Here is a 19,223-nt window from a genome sequence, read left to right on the forward strand (position 1 = left end):
AGAGACAGAGAGATGATAGAGATAGAGACAGAGACACAGAGACAAGGAGAGACAGAGAGAGACAGAGACAGAGAGATGATAGAGATAGAGAGACACAGAGGCAAAGAGAGACAGAGGGACAGAGGAAACAGAGACAGAGAGAAGAGGCAGACAGACAGAGAGATAAGGAGAGAGAAGCAGAGAGAGAGACAGACAGAGAGACAGAGAGAGAGAGACAGAGAGATAGGGCGAGAGAAACAGAGAGACAAGGAGAGACAGAGAGACATAGAGACAGAGAGAGAGAGAGACAGGGAGAGAGAGACGCGGGCAGGGCCTGCACAATCAGGCTGTTGATATTAATGAGGGTGAGAGTCATAACGACAAATCCCAGACAACTCCACACACCATGGACACAGCGAGGATGAAGTATTAATGGACGATGATGAGTGTAAGGAGAATGAATTATTATAATGAGAATCGATTAATGTCTATTAATCAATTAAAGAGAAGTTAGCAGTGATGACCAATGGGGATTAATGATGAGGACGATGGCCATTAATTGACGAGCTCACGGAGGCCCCGAGAGGCCCATGGGCATGAGGCTGAGAGCATCGAGCAGGAGAAGGGGCCGAGTTAAGGGGGGAGGTCCGGGTTGGGGGGTAGGGGCAATTCTGGGGGCTGCCAGAGTTACCTTCCTCCTCGTACTGCTCTGCAATGGGAGGGAACAAAGGAGAGGAGCATGTTAGCAGCCACCCCAGGAGCCAGGAAGGAGAGGAGGACCAGGCCCAGCAGGTCCATCCCCAGACAGTCCCAGATGGGGACCGGGGGTCCTCAGACCCAAAGGAGGCTGCCGAGTGCTGGAAGACGACAGGCCCTGACGATGACAGCGGCTTGTGGGAGGTCTGGGGCCCCAGACGCCCAGGGCCTACTATGGGGATCACGGCAGAGAGGGGCCAGGACCGGGAGGCCCCCCCAACCCTCCAGCTCTCTCGGGGCTGTGCTGCCCTGGATAACTCGGCAGTGCAGGCTAGGGGGTGTCCAGGCAGGGTCTGGATGGGACCATGTCTCAGGGATGGACGAGGTTCAGGGGCAGGAGTGGGGAGCCCGCTTGCAGAGGGAAGTTGTTCTGATGCCCACCACCAAACATGGAAAATCTAGGGCTTCAGGCCAGGAGTTCCCAAGGAGAAATGTGCTGTGGACAAGTCGGATGGCCCTTCCCACCTGGGAGCTTTCTGTCTAGAGGTGGGTGCAAAGGGAGAAAAGAGCTTTGACACTCACCCTCGACGTGTTCACTGTAGGGGAGAGAGAGAGAGAGAGAGAGGGGAGAGTGAGGTGGGCTTTCCCCCTTGGGTTTCTAACAAACACCAGCAGGTCCTCTAGCCTCTGGACACGGCGAGGTCCGGGGGTCCCAAGGCAGGGTGGGGTGGCTAGGCTGGTACTCACACTTCCTCGTCCGACATGGTGGGTGGGCTGTTTCTGCGGGGTGGGGGGAGACCGAGACAGGAGTTAGGAGTGTTGCCTTGGTCCAGAAGTGCTGGTATGGGGGCTGGGGTGGGCTCTCGGAGCTGGGGGTGTGAGGGGACATTGTGGACAGGGGTCGAGGGCCAACTCTCAGGCCTTGGGCGGGCCCACCCCTGTGCTTGGGGCCTCCTCCAAGGCCCGAGGCCCCCCCAGCCCTCCTGGCCCCAGCCTTGGATCCCACCCGCCCCTCTTCCTGGCCTGGCTCCAGCCTGGAGCTTGGAATGCTGGAGCTGGATGGGATGTTGGAAGCGTGGCGTCCACCCCCACCCAGGGCAGACATCCTCTCTGTAGGATCCCTGAGGAGGGTCATCCAGAATGCACGGTGCTGGTCCAGGCCTGGAGGCCCATCCAGGCTGCTCTGGAGAGTGGAGCTGTCCTGCTGATGTTAACTCAAAACGTGCCTCCTGGTGGTCTCACCCCTTGAATCTGGGGGGCGCTCTCTGAGACCCCCGAGATTACGGAGCCCAGCTCCCCTAGATGGCTAGGCTGGACCTTCCCTGGTCTTCCCGTCCCACCATCCCCACAAGAGCCCTTCCTCCTGGTATGAGCCTAGCTCCCTTCCCCGACTGATGGTTCCTGCAAGGACCCCATGTTCTCTTCTGGGGGTGCCGAAGGGTCCCCTGGGTGGCCCTCTGTAGACCCCTCCTCCAAAATCACAAGACCGCATGAGCCATTCTGTCTCCTTGTCTCCCCCTTGCTCCACCGGACGGCAGACTGAGCCCGAGCTCATGGGGAAGGGTCTGGGCTATTTCTCTGTGGCCCCCGCAGCCCGGAGCCCATGCGAGGCACCCACGCACTGCCAGAACTGGATGGACAGCCCCCTCCCTCCAGCCCCATCTTCCTCCCTCAGCCTGCTTTCCCAGGCACCGTGGATGCCTTGAATTTGTCAACGTCTGTGGGAAGCTCTGTGCTGGGGCCTAGTTGCACGTGTCCAGGTGCGGCCGGCGCCAGGCCAGCCCGCTCGGGGACCGTTTTTCTGCGAGCTGGCCACCGCACACGCCTGAGGCTGCCGGGGCCTGGGAGCGCTCCGAGCAGCTGCATCAGAATGTTGGCCCGGGGTTTTAAAAAACAAAGTTCCCGACAACATGTTACAGCTAACTTGAAGACAATAGTTATGGCCCCCCTAGGGAGCTTCGTATAAGAAAAACACAAGTTCATCACCTAAAAATGCGTTTACATCGCATTGCTAAGGTGGGAACAGTTTTCCAAAGTCTCTGTCAAGAATGTTGATTTTCCCAGAGCAATTTAAGCTCCATGCAAAATTAACCAAGACAGTTCTGTAACCCTCCAGGAAGCCAGGCAGCCCTTTCCCAGCCTCGAGTCTCTTCCCGGGGTTCTGCTGCGCCCTCAAGCTCCAGCCTCCTGCCTTGTCCACAGCTGGGGTCTCACTGTTCCTCATTCTGAACCTTCCTGGTGGGCTCAGCCCCTGGCCGCTGGCCCCCCCCCCCCCCCCACAGCCTCCTCTCCGTAGGGTGGCAGGGGCGGGGAGAACGCCGGGCCTCGCCATGCTGTGCCCACCTCTCACCCTGCTGGGGCCCGACACCTGTCAGCCGCCTCAAGAGGGGGTGGTCCTGGCCCTCGCCCAGGGGTGGGTTATTTTTAAGGAGCCAGTGGCAGCTGAGGTGTCCAGAAATAGGCACCCAAATTAGCCAAGACGTCTCTACCCAGAAACCCAAGACGGTGGGAGGGGGCTGTGCGGGCAGCTGCCGCGCGTCTTGCCAGCCCCCCCCCCCCCCCGGCAGATCTCCCAGGCCACCCTGTGCTCCTCCGTCCTGCCCTCCTGCCTTCCGGGCCCGGGTCCGAGGTGGGCCTCCAGGAGTAGCTCTCGCACCCCTAGGCAAGGTATCCCTGAGGCCTCTTGTGATGCCAGGCAGCGAAGGCCCGCTCTCCAAGTGGGGAAACTGAGGTCCCTCCAGGCCCCTGCTCCTCCGCCCAGTGAAGCCCTGAAGTCAACACCTCGGGGCTACTCTGTGCCCCCACCCCCATGCCCACTGGGGAGGGGCCCAGGGTGGGCTGTGCTTGGGAGCAGGGGTGGCATTTCGACAGCTGAGAAGGAGGCCAGTTGTCCACGTAATGTTCTGCTCTCAGAAGGCAAGTGTGAAAATAGCCTCTGAAGTCAGCGCTCCTTGGGGACACACACCACCCCTCCCTCCCTCCTTCCCAGGTGACAAGAGGGGGGCTGGAGGAGGCAGGAGCCCCTGCCACTCCCTTGCTGTGGGCCCCTGACCACATCCCCCCGCTCTGGCCTCCATCCCCTCTGGCCATGGCTCTTCTCCCATCTCGTCCCAGGATGGCCGAGGGCACCTGGTCTGGGGGACATCAGGAGGGGCAGTGAGCCCTGACCCGATGGAGGCGGGGAGGCTGGAGGGGTGTCAGGCAAGGACCACAGGCTGGCCTCCTGGGTGCTCGTGATCCTCCCACTTCGGGCAGAGGTGGGACATGTTTTCTGGGCAGGCAGGACAGAGGCCCAGCTCCCCACTCCTCCCTCTGTCTTGCCCCAGCCCAGCCCTGTCCACTCCTGTCCTTGACCTCTGTGAGCTGTCTCCAAGGCTGCTTGGGTCCTAGCCACCCTTCCCCACGGACCTGCTTCTGGGGTCACCTAGACAGCTGCCTGCCTTTGTTTTCATCTATGCAAATGGCAGTGTTGGAGACAATGGCCACATGGGGCTTCTGGGAGGAGCTGGTGGTGGCACCCCTCACCATAGTAGAGCCCCCGGGGAAATGCCAAGATGGAGGGGAGGGGGCTTAGCTGGGGAACGGCAGCCCCCCACAGCAAGCGGCCCTTGGAGCTTGGGCAGCCCCTTCCTGGCCTCTTCATCCGACATCCTCATCTCCCTCCGGCTGTCTACCTTGGGTCGGCCCCCTCACCCCTGGTCTTCCAGGGACCCCCCCACCTTTCTCCCCTCTGGCCTCCCCTGCCCCTGTGTTCTGGTTTGGAATGGCTTCATTCCAAGGTTCAGAAAGTGTCCCCTCAATGCCAGCCCCCGAGACCCTCTGGGTCCTGGGGTGGCTTCCTGAGTGCTCCGAGCCGCCACGCCTGGTGGCAAGACATCAGAAGTATGGCATGAACCTCAGCCCCTGGGACCCAGAACGCAGCTCAGGCGCCAGCCGGGCCAGGCAGCCAGCACCCCGCAGGCCCCGCCCAGCCTGAGCCAGCTGCTCCGGCCATACCCACCTGTGGCTGAGTCTGGAGAGAAGGGCTGGAGCTCCCTGTGGCCAGGACCGGCTCAGGCACTGCCCGCTGGGCCTCACACCCTCATGTTATAGTGACACTTGATCTTTCCCAGAAGCCCATTGGCCGGGGGCTGAGGGGCTGGGTGGCCTGGCACGTGGGGCGGGCGGGAAGGGCTGTGCCATGCAGGCCCCTTACCAAGTATAGGAATAGCAAGGAAGGAGGCGGCCCGAGGGGGCGAGGACGGGGGACGTGTCTGGAGAAGGAGGCAGGTCCTCCCTCCTCCCCCGGGGAAGTGTCAGCCCCTATTTTTATTCCCCCGACAGCGGGCGCTTCTTGATGGGCTGAGGAGGGTGAGGGAAGGTATTGGGTGGCCCAGGGTGCAGCCGAGAGCTCTCCTTGGGCCAGGCTGATGTCGGGGTCCCCAGAGCTAGGGCCCATCTTCCCCAGCCGAGCTGCCCCTTCCCTCAATAGAGTCTGTAGGGGGTCACACTCTGCCCCTGAAGGGTGTCTGCACAGCCAGGTTGCATTCCACGTCACCCAGGCCTGCGCTGCCCGGAGTGGGCTGAGGTCCTGTGAGCCCCATGGAATGGAGGGCTCGGTGAGTCCTTGACCACTCCCCCATCACATCAGAGCCCCATTTAAGGGCCAGACCCGGTTCTCCGGGCGGATGCCATTGGGGCTTGCAGAACAAATAGGAAGGGAAATCTCCAGTCCGATGGCTAGGGGGCTGGCACCTCCCCCAGGGACTGGTGCCTCCTAAGGCCAGGGTCCCTGCTGTCAGCCCAGCAGCTACCCATTTGGGGGTTCAGACCCTGCAGACCTCTCTCTCCCTACCCCTGGGTTCAGTGTGCCACTCACAGTGGCCTCCGCCGTGTGCCCAGGAGCCCAGCTTTTGTTTCCTTGGAACTCCAGGTGGCACCATCCAACAGGCAGACATTTCACCAGGGCCTGCATGGTCCCCATGCTCGCCAGTGAGGCCATGAGCTCCGATGGCCCTGCCTCTTGGATTAGGGAAACCGAGGCACCGGGTGGGTCGAGAACAGCCTGCAGGTTCAGGACAAGGGGTCTGCTGAGCTCGGATGGTGGGGTCTGTGCAACAGCCTGATTCAGGACAACAGCTGTTGGGCTGGTGCCCAGGATGGGGCAAGGTCCCTGCCCTCCAGGGGCTTAGAGTCAAGGGTGTCAGGATGGCTGGCAGGAGGCTCCCCCAGCCCCAGCTCCACCCCGGCTCTGTGCCTGCTCCGGGTCCTCAGGAGCTTCTGGAGGCTTCCATTGGTATCTCATCCAATCCCTACAAGTTGGAAATAAGGCCACAGGGACCCGAGATAGGCAGGGGCATGCCCACAGTCACACCGCAAGGGGAAGCAGGACCCCAGGCTGCGGCTTGCAGGACCAAGCCCCTCCCTTGCCTACCTCCCCAGAGCGCCTGGCTGTGGGCAGCCCCTGGAGGCCAGAGCTGCTGGGGAGATTCCTTCCCTGCTGGTCAGAACTCTGAATTTCTCTGGCCCAGTGCCTTCCCTTCCACCTGTCTAGGTCCTCGGATGGGTAAGGGTCTGCAGGCCACACGCACCCGTATGCTTTACTGGCTCTGAACAGCATTCTCCCCAGTGGGGTCATCTGTAGAGCTACTTCTGAAAAACGCTCCTGAGCGGCTCTAGGGGGGCCACCTGGCCCATCACCTCCCCCATGGTGGGGGCTGATGTCCCTTCTCAGGCTGGTTCCTCTCACTCTGGCTCTGGTAAGAGACCTGAGGACAACCACCCTGCCCCGACCCCGCACAGACATAGATGCAGGTACCCATGTGGGGACAGGAGCCTTTGGCCCTGTCTGTAGGCCTGCTGGAGCTTGCCTTGGGAAGCTCCATGCTCATCAGTCCTGTTCCGACGGTGGATGCCCTCCCCCAGGGAGCTGCTGGCTGCTCGTCGCCCACGCCCGGGGTGTTCTTAGGGGCTGTGCCTGCAGGTGGCACGGCCCCTGCAGTGGCCCTGCTTGGCCAGCAGAGGAGGGTGCCTGCCCGCTCAGCAGCCTTGGCCTCTGGCAGGTGCACTCCTGCGAGCAGACTGAGCCAGACAGCGGGCGCTGAGGTCAGAGGGACTGGGCAGGTTTTATTTTGGGTATCGGCGACCTCCCCCTCAGGTCGCCAGGCCCGTGCTGCGGCCGGACGGCATTGAGCGGGCACTGCTGGACAGGCCATCGGCTGCCGAGGGCCTGTGGCAGGTAATCCACACTCGCCAGGCTGGGCCGGGAGGAGAGGGGTCAGGGCAGGGGCTCCCCTGGGGGTTGGAGGGGGCCTGGAGATCTGGGGTGGAGGCAAGGGATGGGGTGTGCGGCGGGAGACTGAGCTCATCCCCAGGAAGAGTTTGAGAACTGACTGTGCAGGGCCTCGGCCAGGGGACCACGGCAGGGGGTGGGCTTCAGAAGTTGGCAAAGCTGAGCAGAGCTGGGGAGCAGGGAGGAGGCAGTGAGAGGGAGCCCCCCCACCCAGCGTCTTGGCTCCAGCTCTCTGCAGGGGTGGTGGGGGAGGGCAGGGGTCTCTTGATCTGGGTTTTGGCCCCAGTGTGTGTGGTTGGGGGTGGTGGGGCCCAAGGGACCTTGAACATCTTCTCGGAGCCCTGAGCTGACCTGGGCGTCCATGCTGGTTCCAGCCTGAGCTCCCAGTCGGCCCAGCTTCTCAGGCTCGGGCTCTGCCAGGCCCGAGATAGAAGCTGCTGACACAGCGCTTGGGGGATGAGCCTTTCCCAGCCCCCATGGCTGCCGCCCCACACGCCTGGGGTGCTTCTGCGTGATCTATAGTCACCGGTTTGCTCTGTCTCCTGTGTGCGGGGCTGGCATTCAGTACCCAGGGCAGGGTAACAAGGGGGTGTCAGATGGGGCCTCTCAGGCAGGCAGGACAGATGGCAGAGGGACAGTGCCTGGGCATCCCCAGCCAGGTACGCCTTGGGTAGGGGCCCCTTTGAGCCTCTCAATCTTGCGGTGGGCAGGCCCTGACCCCCCAGGCGCTGAGAGGCGGGGGCTCGCTATGGCAGTGGGCGTCAGTAGTATCCAGAGGAGACAGACCCTGTGTCCTTGTCCCCAAAGCCAGGCCAGGGTGCTGAAGATCCGAGAGGGGCTGGGGCCATCAGGGAAGCATGGCTGCCTCCTGTCCTGTCCTGCCCCACTGCCTCCTGCCCCGCAATGCTGTCCACTCTGGTCCCAGCTCACTACCCAGCCCTGGACTTTGCAGCTGCTTCTGCCTGCTGCCCTCGGCTAATGTCCCATGTAGCTGGGTGGGAAGGGAGAGAGCACCGTGTCCCCTGGAGGATGTTCCCTAGCTGGCAGAGCACAGCCCCAGACGCTGCCTCAGAGGTGGGCGTGGGTGAGGACAGGTGGCCATGGCTTTGTTGAGTTTTAACACTTCTGAGCTGTCCACACTTACTCCGTCCTGTGGGAGACAGGCAGATTTGACCATGAAAACTTCAGAAAATGGAGGCTCCGAGTAGAGCCGGGCCTAGAATGCCAAGGGTCCAGGGGGCCTGCTCTTCAAAGGCTCCCCAGGCACCGAGGGCAGCAGTGCTCAATGTCAGACCCGAGTGCAGGAGCAGGGAGTGGGGGAGGGCTTGGGAGGATGGCCCGGCTCTGTCTCCCGCTTCACACTCCGTCCATTCACCCACCCTTTCATTTTCATACATCCGTCCTCAAATTACTACTTTCCCCCCTCCCTTCCATCATCCATCCATCCATGCATCCATCTACCCACTCACGTATCCACCCACCCATCCAACCATCTACCCACTGTCTTGTGCAGCATGCGTTTATCTGACCGCCTCTACTTCTCTTCTCCCGTCTCCTCTCTGTACAACTGTGTTTCTGCACATCTACCTCGCATCGCTTCTGTAGATCCACCCGTCCACCCATACATCTATTCTTTATCTATCCATCCCTCAATGACTCATTCGCTTGTCTGTGTATACATCAGTCCATCCACCTGCCCAACCATCCATCCGTTCATCCATCCACCCGTTCCCTCCCTCCCTCTATCCATTCATCATCCCCCCGTCTGTCATTCATCCATCCATCCCTCCATTCATCATCCACCCATCCACCCATTCATTGTCTATCCATCCATCCATCCATCCATCCATCCATCCATCCTTCACTCATCTGTCTACCCACTAAATGTTCACTCAGCACCTCCTGGGTGCTGGGATGGGGGATGACACCAAGGTGGGTCTTGTTCTCAGGGGATGCACAGTCTAGGGGTACAGACCAGAAGTGCACAGTGGTTTGGGTGCTGTAAAGTTTTTATCAGGCCAGTCAAGGGAGGAAGCATCCTAGATGTCCTAGAAGAGGAAGATTGGACCCCACACAATGTGTATGCCCCAACTTAGGCCACTACACCTCAGACCCCAGAGTCTGACGCTGCAGAAGCCCATGGGACAGAACACAGAGTGTCCAGATCCGGAGCCAGAGGCCTGGGTCCCACCACTGTATGAGGGGGATGGCCTTTCCAACCTGGCTGGCCTGGCTCCCACGTCCCTCCCCCAGTTAGTGAGCACCAGAGAGTCACCACATGGGGACACACGAGGAGCTTTATTGCACAAAATGGATTGGTCTGCAAGCAGGGGGCAGAGAAGGATGCAGGGCCTAAGCATCCAGCTCAGGTGTCACTGGCTCTTGACCATGAGGTCCCCCACAGATGCCCTCTCTCTGCACAGGCTGCACCTTCCTTGGGAGTTCTTGGCTTCTCTGGGGGAGGGGGTCCCTTTAGCCAGCTGCCAGCCTGAGCTTATAAGAGGCAGAGCCAGGCTGGGGGGGCATGGTCAGACAATGGGAGGGGAGAGAAGGTGGAGGGTCCAGGAGCAAAGAGGTGGTGGTGGTGGCGGGTGTTGGAGGGGCGTGGGCAGGCCAAGCAGGTGATGGAAGCAGCTTCTTCGGCAGGCCAGGGTGGGCATCCGGCTGGACTCTCCCCTGGGAGCACGGAGGGAGCTCAGCCTGCACTGCAGTGGCGGGAAAGCTGAAACACAGGCACGGTGGGGAGTGTGACGCTGAAGTGCCAGGAAGGCCACAGCCCTGCTGCCCTCCACAACCCCTCCCACCACCGGGAGCAGCCTCCACCCTCCAGCAGCCGGAACCCTGTGTCGGCCTCCACCTGGGAAGCCTGCTAAACGACCTGAGCTCTGCTTGGGACCCGAGGTGGAGGGAGTGCCGTCCATCACCTGTTTGCCTGCTAGCCTGGCAGGCCCCCGCAGGTAGATCTGTGGTTTCTGGACCCCCAGAGGTGGGCAGCAACTGAGTGTGAGCCCCCAGCAGATCTCTTGGCCCCTCCCTAGGCAGAACTGCTCCTGCCTGACAGAGCTGGCCCCAGGGGCAGCAGCCCCCAGGCCTTCCTCCTCCCCTAAACCGGCTGGCCTCTGGCTTGGCCCAGACGCCATTTGTCAACGTCCTTGCAAGCACGTGGCGCCCAGAAACCAGGGCGGGTGGCTTGGCTGGGACCACCCCAGCCGAGATGTCTGTGGGAACATCCCATTTAGCATAGGTCAGCAAAAATTGCTCCCACCTCCCGGCAAACCTACCTCTGATGATGCGGCCTCTGCTTCCCTGAGCCTCTGGCCGCCACCCTCACCGCTGGCTTGCAGCGGACGCGCCTGCGGTCAGGCCGGCGACGGCGTGGCGCCCCTCGCCGTTAGCGGGCAGGCGCTCTTCCTGTCCCCGCGGGCGGCCCGCCCAGCACGTGCCTCCCGCTTGGAGCTTGCCTGTGGGTCTCCCAGCCCAGGCTGTGCACGCAGCGGTGCCTGGAGCCAAGTTCCAGCCCTCGTCCATCACCCGCCGAGCCACTCGGGCCCCTGTGGGCTCGTTCCCAAACCAGAGTGATGGTGGGGCCGCCTCACAGTGTTGCTGATGCAGACAGACCTGCCTAGAATGCACCTGGCAGGTGCCGAGTGCTTAGGAAACAGAGCCTCTGATGGTCAGGCTGTGCCCCTCTGGACCTTGGGTCCTCCTGCACAACAGGGGGACCATGTGCCCCCACAGGGAGGGGGAAGGGAAGTGAGGAGGGCTGGCCTGACGGCTGCCCCTCTCCACCCCAGGGTGCAGCGATGCTCATCTCAGCTGCCTCCATGGCCCCTGAGGCAGTTGGCCCGTGCCCCCAAGGCATCCCTGGACCCCCACCACCCCTCCTGCCCAAGCCGGGGAAGGACAACCTGCGTCTGCAGAAACTTCTGAGGAAGGCAGCCCGGAAGAAGATGACTGGGGGCGGGCCCCCTGCCCCGCTGGGGGCTTTCCGCATCTCCCTGTCCCCTGTGAGTGAGGCCAGCCACGACCAGGAGACCACAGCCCCACAATCTGCCGAGGCCCCGCGCCCTGCCGAAGCCCGGTGCCCTGCCGAGGTCCCACACCCTGCCGAGGCCCCACGCCCTGCTGAAGCCCCACGGCCTGCTGAGGCCCCACGGCCTGCTGAGGCCCCGCGCGTGGTGGCTGCACTACCCCGCACCCCCCACACCCCCGTCATCCACCACGTGGTGTCCCCCCTTCAGAAATCCACATTCTCCTTCAGCCTCACCCAGCGCAGGAGCCTGGCCACTCACTTTAAGGCCACGAGTCCCCAGCTGGTAACTCCGGCCCCAGAACCCACGCGGTCCCCCAGTGGCTTCGCCCAAGTCTTGGCTCCTGCAGTGGGGGCTACCCACGTCAGCCAGGTGCACATTCGTCTGACGCCGTCCCCACAGGCTGGGATCTCTGAGCACCCCCAGACAGCCCTGGATGGGGGGCCTGGCAGCCAGGACCAAGACACAGCATTGTGCCTTCCTGGGGCCCAGCCCCTGATCCCAGTGGCCCATATCCGCCCACTGCCCACTGGGGCCCAGACTGCCAGTCCCTGGCCTGAGGTGTCCCCGGTGCCCAGGCCACCCCCTGGCTTCCAGGCCTCAGTGCCCAGAGAAGTCAGCACCCGGGTTGCGGTGCCCATAGCCCCCACCTACCACTCTCCAGGACTCTCGCCTTACAGGCCAGCCTCTGTGGCCCCTGATGCTGAGTGCACGGAGGAGCCCCCAACGACTGGCCCTACTGCAGTGCCTGAGCAGGTCTCCAGCCCCCACCGGGCCTCGTCCCCGACTCCACCATCAGGTCCCCACCCGTGCCCTGTCCCCAAAGTCGCACCCAAGCCTCAGCTCAGCGGCTGGATACGCCTCAAGAAGCAGCTGATGGAGGAGCCCCCATTCCCGGGGCCGGAGCCGAGCCCAGAGCGTGCGGAACAGGAGGTCACCGTCCCCACCAGTCCAGTACCCCGGCCTCCTGTCTCCCGGGCCTCCAGAATGTGGGACGCAGTGCTGTACCGCATGTCGGTGGCTGAGTCCCGTGGCAGCCCGGCGGGGCCCAGGGACGGGGCGTGCACCCTGGCCGGCCTCGGCCGCCTACCCTTCCTCTGTCGGCCTCGCTTCAATGCCCGGAAGCTGCAGGAGGTGGCCACCAGGCCCCCTCCCACGAGCCGCCCTGTCCTGGAGTTGAGCCCCCAGCCCAGGAACTTCAACAGGACGGCGGCGGGCTGGAGGCTGCAGTGAATGGCTGGGGCAGCCCCAGGGCCCAGGACCATGGGGGTGAATACAAGAGGGACTGACGGTCTAGCTGGGAAGCTGTGGCCACTGAAGAGGGCACCAGGGCCAGATGGGGGCTGAGGGAACCTGGGGGTGCTGGGGTGCCAGGAGGGGCAGGTTGGCTGGATGGGGGCGTGAAGGTCCGTGGTGGGAGGTGGGACGAGGCTGGGAGCAGGTGGGGTTGAGGAGGAGGCGTGCCTCGGTGGTGTGGAGGGGTCTGCATGCGGTAGAGTGTGGGGGCTTTCAGGGTGAAGCCTCTGGAGAGATGGGAAGCACCCAAGTCTGTATGAGGCAGGGGGTTGGGTTGACTTGCAGGGCCGGCCTGAATCTCGCACGGGGCGGAGGGAAAGGAGGTATAGGGAGGCGGCAGCAGCCCGCAGTCTGCATGGAGCACCTGCCTGGGTCTCTGGGGAAGCCTGGAGCCCCCGAGGGCTGCAGGTGGTGAGCAGGGAGGGCCGGACTCAGCCCAAGGGTGCTCTGCTCAGTGAACTCAGAGGCTGGACAGGACGGGGGCATTCTGGGGCCGGGCTTTGCGGTCCCCCTCCCTTCTGCCGTGAGAGATTCTGGGGATGGGTTTACAATTGCTCTGTGGAGCCAGAGGGGTCAGGGTGATCCAGTCACCCGCACTGTTAGCTGCATCCCAATGATGGAGCCCTGACAGATGTGGGGAGCTGAGCCCCAGGCTCGGTGGGAGCTGGCCCTGCACCACTGTCCCTTTAGCTGCCCATCTCTGCTTCCCCACCTGGGGCCAGAGCTTGAGGGGTGCTCGCTGCTGGGAGAGAGAGGGGCAGGGCCTCAGCATCAGTCAGGACCGGGCTTTGATGGCCGGATGGGGCCTATCCTCAGACCTGGGGCTCGGAGAACAGCCCAGCAGAGTGGTTGAGGAGGGGCTACAGCCCAGCTAGGGGCGGTGAATGGGACCTCAGGCCTCATGCTGCTTTGGGGGCCGCTAGGCTGCAATGAGCTGGGGTCTGACTCAGGGCAAGTGCCAAGGCTCTGATGGGGGCCGGTTGCAATGGGAGAGGATCCGGAAGGACCTGGGGAAAACTCTAGCCCCAGCTCCTGGGAGCTGGACTCAGGAGGGGGAACAGCAGTCGGTAGGGGCCAGGATGTCATGGGTGCTATAAATGGATCCTGGGACCCAGGCCACTAATAAAAGTGTGTCTAACCACAGCAGCAGGTCACCCTTCTGACTCTTTGCCAGGTGATGGGAGGGCGGTAGAAAGTGAAGCGGTCCCCCCCGGGGGCAGGAGGGTAAGACCAAGGTTCTAGTCTCTTTCAGACCCTCAGTTTACCACCAGGTGGGGACCCCAGCTCCTGGGGCTCCATCCCGTCCACTTCTTCCAACATAAGCCCTGCAGGGGCCATGACGACCTCACTGCCTAATGAGCCCAGTCGGGACATTGTGGCCCCCCCAGAGGGAGGTTTGAGCTTCCCCATGGAGAATGGCTGAGCAGGGTGCAGCCGGGAAAGTGACCAAATGTTTGCGTCCTGTGTAAGATGGGGGTGAGGGGTGAGAGTCTGCAGGGGGCTGGGAGGCCCAGTGGGGTCTGGGTTCTGGCTGACTCTGGGGCTGGGCATTTGGCCCTCAGAGGCTGCCCTGACAGCCGGTGATACGGACAAGCAGGCCCGCCACATTCCCAGAACGGCACATTTCATGCACAGCAAATCATGCTCTGGCCGCTGCCCTGGACTCACCGAGAAGGGCGGCCTAGGGTGCCGAGCCCTCGTCTACGAGCACCTTCTCATATTTCCCGTGTCCGGTGGCCACAAACTTGTACCTCTTCCCAGACGGGGTGCTCTGTTGGGGAAGGAGACCGAGAGCAAAGGTGAGAGCCGCAGTAGGGAGATGGTGCTGCCTCTGGGAAGCCCTCTCAGATGCACTGAAGACAAGCCCCTCTTGGCTCTCACCTGCCAGACCCTCCCTCCCCTCATCAGCCTATTTAGACCCTACCTTAACTGTCGACGACGTCTTGGAGCCACTTGTCTGCTCCCAGAGGCTTTTCTTGCTCATGTCTCCAGCTACAATATCCTGGGGGAAGAAGGAAGGACACGTCACAGGTACAGACCCCTGACCAGGCTCTCAGAGCCCTGGGCCCTTCTCTCCTGCCTGGTCAGGGGCCCAAGGCCTGCCCACCCGCCTCCTTGTGGGACAGCCCAGGGGAAGAGGCAGGAAAGGAAGGTGGCCCTGTCCACCTTCACTTACCCAACCAGCCTTCTGCACACAGCTTTCCACCCCTGGGCAGCCTGGCGACCCCAGCTCCCTCAGATGCCCCACTGCTGTCTGCTCAGACTTCAGCCTTGACGGTCTCCCCCTTCCTTACTGAGGAGGGGGTCCTACCTTGCAGGAGGGGGCCTTGGCGGCGGACTGAGCCTGCACCTCTCCCGTCTCCCACCGGCTCTTGGTACTTGCCACGGCCATACTGGGCAGCTCAATGGAGGGCTGGCGGGCTAGCTTGGGGGTCCGGCCAGCAGTCTGCAGAGGAGATAGAGCCCAGAACTGCTTTAGTGAACGGCCACATGGGCCATGTCAGAGAGGCGTGGTGAGACCCTCCAGCGCACGGGCAACATCCTCTGTATCTTCACATTTCCCTGGGAGTGCTGTCACAACGCAGGGCCCAAGCAAGGCACTCTGAAAAGATGTGCATTTCCCTGTTGGTGTACTTGTGAAATCCCCTTGTTCTGGAGAGCACAGGTGATATGATGGGATACGAGACAGATGTGGGGCTATCCTCATGCTACCTATGGCATTAGGGCTGGAGGAGCATGGGTTGCACCGAAGGGAGTTGGTTGGATGGAAGAGTGATGGTTGTACGGAAGGGTATTGGTTAGATGGAAGGGTGTTGGTTGTATGGTGGGGAGTTGGTTGAATGGAGGGGCATTGGTTGTATGGAGGGGTATTGGTTGTATGGAGGATCATTGGTTGAATAGAATAGTGTTGGTTAAATGGAGGGGTGTTGATTAGATGGAGGGGAGTTGGTTGAATGGAAGAGTCTTGGTTGGAAGGAGAGACATTGGTTGGGTGGAGAAGCGTTGGTTGGATAGAGGGGTGTTGGATGGAGGGACATTGATTGGATAGAGTGGTGTTTGTTGAATGGAGTGGTATTGGATGGATAAATGGACACTGGTTGGATGGAGGGCTGTTGGGGGGATTGAGGGGTGTTGGCTGGATGCAGGGACATTGGTTGGATGGAAGAGTGTTTGTTGGATGGAGGGATATTGGCTGCAGGGAGGGCTATTGGTTGCATGGAGGTTGTTTGTTGGATAGAGTGGTGTTGGTTGGATGAAGAAAGGTTGGTTGGATGGAAGAGGATTGGTTATATGAAAGAGTGTTGGTTGAATGGAGGGACATTGGTTGGATGAAGTGGTGTTGGCTGGGTGGAGGGGTGTTGATTGGATGGTGGTGTGTTGGTTGGATGGAGGGGTATTTGTTGAATGGAGGAGTGTTGGTTGAATGGAAGGACATTGTTTGGATGGAGTGGTGGTGGTTGAATGGAAGGGTGATGGTTGGATAGAGGAGTGTTGGTTGGATAGAGAGGTGTTGGTTGGATGGAATGGTGTTGATTGGATGGCAGGACATTGGTTGAGTGGAGGGACATTGGTTGGATGGAATGGTATTGGTTGGATAGAGTGGTGCTGATTGGACGATGGAGTGATGGTTGGATGGAGCAATATGGATTAGATGGAGGAGTATCAGTTGGATCGAAGAGTGTAGGTTGGATGAGGCATTGGTTAGATGGAGGGACGTTGGTTGGATAGAGAAATGGGTGCATGAATGGAGGAGGGATCCAGTAGAAGAGGAGGAGTCTGATCATACCTCGATGGCCTGGGTGTACTGCTCCAGCCGCTCATCAATCTTGGAGATGGGCAGGGCTGGCTGGGACTTCTTCACACTGTTACTGAAGGACAGGAGAAGGGTCATGACTCAGGCCCCTCACTCAGCTTCTATATCCCACTCTGAGGCCCTGCCAGAGTTCTCTCAGGCCCCCGGATCTCAGCCCCTAGGCCCCTCTCTTTCAGCCCCTCTTGGAGAACCCGTTGTCCCAGGCTGGAAAGCAGTCAGACATACCTCTTCTTGATGGAGCGGTTCAGGGACTCGGTTCTGTCACTGAGCTGTGGAAGGTGGGCAGAGCCGTGAGTCTTCAGAGCCAGAGCAAGGCCCGCTCTCTATCCCCAAGCCGCTCCCATCCACCAATCCAACCGCCCATTGGTTTCTTTCTCAAAGATTTGCTGAGAGCAGGGCACAGGGGATAGCGGAGAGCAGGAGCGGACGTGTGGCTGCCTCTCCGGGGCTGTCATTTGCCCAGGAGTCTGGGAGAGAGGAAAAGGCGGCAGGCTTGGGGGCTTGACCTACTTTGATGCTGGGGCTCAGGGGAGGTGAGCCCTGTTCGGTCGTCTCCTCCAGGACCAAGGGGCTGGGTGCCCTGGGCTGCTGACATTTCTGGTGCTGGGAACAGAATGTGAAGTTATGGGACTGGATGACCACCACCTGCTTTGCATCTTTCTTGCCCTCTGCCCTGCCCCCGCCCCACCGCCGGGAGCTCCTTCCCCTCCCTGGGCCTCAGGTCCTCTCCGGCCCTGACATGCTCAAGTTCTGGAATTGTCAGCAACAGGGACTGATGAGTCCAGGGAGTTATCACTCCATCACTCAGGGTCACCAAGCCCCACCATCCTCTGAATGTGGCAGCCACAAAGTGTACGGGTAGAGGGAGCTGGCTCCCTCTGGGCTGGTCCCATGAGGCTCAGAGAGCATGCAGGCAGCAGAGACAGACCCAGCCCAGGGGTCGGAGTGTGCCCTGACCCCAAGGGGAGCCCCTGTCACCTGCTCCTCTGCCTCCTCAGCCTCTGCCAGGCCTTGGCTGGTCCCCTCTGGGCCTCTGGGCTCTGTCTCGTCCTGGGGCTCTGACCCATGGCTCAGACGCAACTCCTCCAGGCTGACCCCAGCTGGGCTCAGCTTGTCACCATCCTCGTTCCCGGGACCATGCTGGTGGGGCCTGCGGGCAGGAAGAGGGAGGCAATCAGATTGAATGCTATCTGATTGCTTGGTTCAAGTCCCTTCCCGTTTCCAAACCTCAGTTTCCCCATCTGTAAGAGGGGGGTGGTCACACCAGTTGAGTGGCAAGGAAACCCGAGACCCCAGCTTGTTTGGGGAAATGAGCCTAAGGACCTCAGAGCCGGCCCTCTGTCCCTGGGCCCCCTTGGAGAACAGTGCCCGCTGCTCCATCGCTGCTGGGCAGGCCTCTCTTGACTGAAGGGCACCCTCCCGCTGAGGGTAGACCCTGTCCCCAGGCTCTCTGCACGAGCCCCAGCCTCGTGTCCTGCTTGTCCCTGTCCTCTGTGGGCAGCCTGCTCCTGCCCTGCTCTGCATGGGGGCAAGTGGGAGTGAGGTGGGGTCTGTTGGGGGGGTTTGGGGCCGGTCAGCTGGAGGACAGGCAAGGGCAGGGTCACAGCTAGGACCACATCTCCCAGGAGAGGGGCTGACCGCGGTGGCACTGGGGAGGGGAGGCCAGCCTGCTGGCAGCTGCGTGGCTCTGCATTTGAGTGGGACCGAACCTGGAGAAGAGGATGGGAAATTCTCGCATTTTCCATGATTTCAGGCCTCTTGGTGTTTGTGCCAGCCAAGACCCAGACCCACCGCCCAAGGTGGGCCGGGGTCTGAGCCAGCGGCAGACACACAGAGGCCCATTCAGCTGCTAGGGTGCGGGCCAGGCAGGTGCGGGGGGCAGGGAGGGGGCCAGCTCTGAGGATCATTCCGGCAAGATTCAGCCGAAGAGCGTAAGTGCCCCCTGCTGTTGGACAGTGGGGCCTGCAGCTGGCTGAGGAGGAAGGAGCAGCGGCCGGCGGGGCTGTGCCCACCCATGTCAACCCCAGCCCCAGCTCAGAAATGCAGACTGTGCCCTGACTCCCAAAGGCAGATGGGGAAACTGAGGCTCGGAGAGGGTAGTTAGTGGGCAGAGGGCTAAGCCAGGACCAGGCCCCAGCTAGGCAGCTGGCTCCTGGGGTGTGGGAGCCTGCTTGTGGGATGGAAAAGCAGTGGTTAAACAAGAGGAGGGGTCTGAGTGAGAGCTCAATGCTGCTTCAGGGTCTTGAAGGGGCTGAGAGGTGGCCCAGAGAGGGGAGATACTCAAGTCTGGTGACAATTGAGGCAAAGAGCTCCTGAGCAGAGCGAGAACCCTGACTACAGTGGGCCCTGGGACACAGCCTGCAGGGTCCTGAGAGCAGCTCAGACCCCTGACTTGGGGTGGGTGAGGCTCTGGGAGCAGCCCCCCAACCCTGGGCCCCCCGGGTGCTTTGGCTCCCACCCCACCCGGGTTCGGACCGGCAAACACGTCTGCACATCTGGAAAGCTTGTCCCCCCAAGGCCGGCTCGAAGGCCGCACATCTGGAAATACCTGCTCCCCTCCGTGGGAATGGAGATCAGCCAGCCCCGAGGGAGGAAGGGAGGGCGGGTGGCGGGGGCGCAGAGCCTCCATTACGTAAGTGGGCTGCAGATGTGTGCTGATGTGGCAACACCCCGGCCTGAGGCCACAGCTGGGCTGGATGGGGCCCAGGGGCCCAGGGGAGCCCAGGAATGAGATTTCCTCCCCGCCCTCCCACAGCCCCTTCCCCGACCGCCATGCCGTCTTGCCCTCTTCCTCTCTTCTCCCCTCTCACAGCCACGGGGACATTTGGAGGGGCTGGCTGGGAAGGGGACCCCCACTTGCCTGTCCTCCTCCTGCTCCCCCTCCGGACTCTCAGCCCGAGGGGGCGCCCCGCCATCCACAGGCTCCCCAGCTCCGGAGTGCTGCTGCCGCTGCTCCGGCTTCTGCGACCAGTCACCGAAACCCTCATCCTCGTCCAGTTCGGGGGCCTCGGAGGGCTTCAGGCTGAGGCTGGAAGAGCAGCTCAGGGGGCTCAGGACTGGGCACCCCCGCACCTCCTCCCCTCTCAGACCCTGGGCTTCAAGTGGCAGCACCCCATGGCTGGGCTGAGTCTCCCCA

General features: G+C 61.8%; 3 protein-coding genes across 15 annotated transcripts in view; 1 reads left to right on the forward strand and 2 right to left on the reverse strand.

Moving 5' to 3' along the window:
• The window catches only part of TNNT3 (troponin T3, fast skeletal type), a 19,235-nt gene extending 14,441 nt beyond the window's left edge, over nt 1-4,794 (reverse strand). For 4 of the 9 annotated variants that reach the window (XM_046643993.1, XM_046643990.1, XM_046643994.1 and 1 more), the window contains exons 1-4: nt 4,676-4,793; nt 1,423-1,455; nt 1,258-1,271; nt 671-688 (exon numbers count right to left, since the gene is read on the reverse strand). In XM_046643993.1, the coding sequence (XP_046499949.1) occupies nt 671-688; nt 1,258-1,271; nt 1,423-1,439 (49 nt within the window). In that variant the 5' untranslated portion in view covers nt 1,440-1,455; nt 4,676-4,793. Of the gene's footprint in view, nt 1-670; nt 689-1,257; nt 1,272-1,422; nt 1,456-4,675 lie in introns of all 9 variants that reach the window. The other 5 variants (XM_046643995.1, XM_046643992.1, XM_046643989.1 and 2 more) reach the window with 2 other exon arrangements.
• A 1,902-nt stretch (nt 4,795-6,696) lies between these two features.
• On the forward strand, nt 6,697-13,416 carry PRR33 (proline rich 33). The gene is made up of 3 exons (XM_046643808.1): nt 6,697-6,892; nt 9,593-9,903; nt 10,741-13,416. The coding sequence occupies exon 3, from the start codon at nt 10,750-10,752 to the stop codon at nt 12,208-12,210; it is 1,461 nt and encodes a 486-aa protein (XP_046499764.1). The 5' UTR covers nt 6,697-6,892; nt 9,593-9,903; nt 10,741-10,749; the 3' UTR covers nt 12,211-13,416.
• LSP1 (lymphocyte specific protein 1) overlaps nt 9,226-19,223 on the reverse strand; it is a 42,642-nt gene continuing 32,644 nt past the window's right edge. For 4 of the 5 annotated variants that reach the window (XM_046643813.1, XM_046643814.1, XM_046643812.1 and 1 more), the window contains 9 exons: nt 18,948-19,115; nt 17,066-17,237; nt 16,598-16,690; nt 16,313-16,356; nt 16,061-16,142; nt 14,585-14,719; nt 14,198-14,275; nt 13,942-14,044; nt 9,226-9,668 (listed from right to left, as the gene is read on the reverse strand). In XM_046643813.1, the coding sequence (XP_046499769.1) occupies nt 13,955-14,044; nt 14,198-14,275; nt 14,585-14,719; nt 16,061-16,142; nt 16,313-16,356; nt 16,598-16,690; nt 17,066-17,237; nt 18,948-19,115 (862 nt within the window). In that variant the 3' untranslated portion in view covers nt 9,226-9,668; nt 13,942-13,954. The remainder of the gene's footprint in view (nt 9,669-13,941; nt 14,045-14,197; nt 14,276-14,584; nt 14,720-16,060; nt 16,143-16,312; nt 16,357-16,597; nt 16,691-17,065; nt 17,238-18,947; nt 19,116-19,223) is intronic. The other variant, XM_046643811.1, reaches the window with a different exon arrangement.

This window comes from Equus quagga, chromosome 17, assembly GCF_021613505.1.
Source record: "Equus quagga isolate Etosha38 chromosome 17, UCLA_HA_Equagga_1.0, whole genome shotgun sequence".
NCBI classification, from domain to species: domain Eukaryota; kingdom Metazoa; phylum Chordata; class Mammalia; order Perissodactyla; family Equidae; genus Equus; species Equus quagga.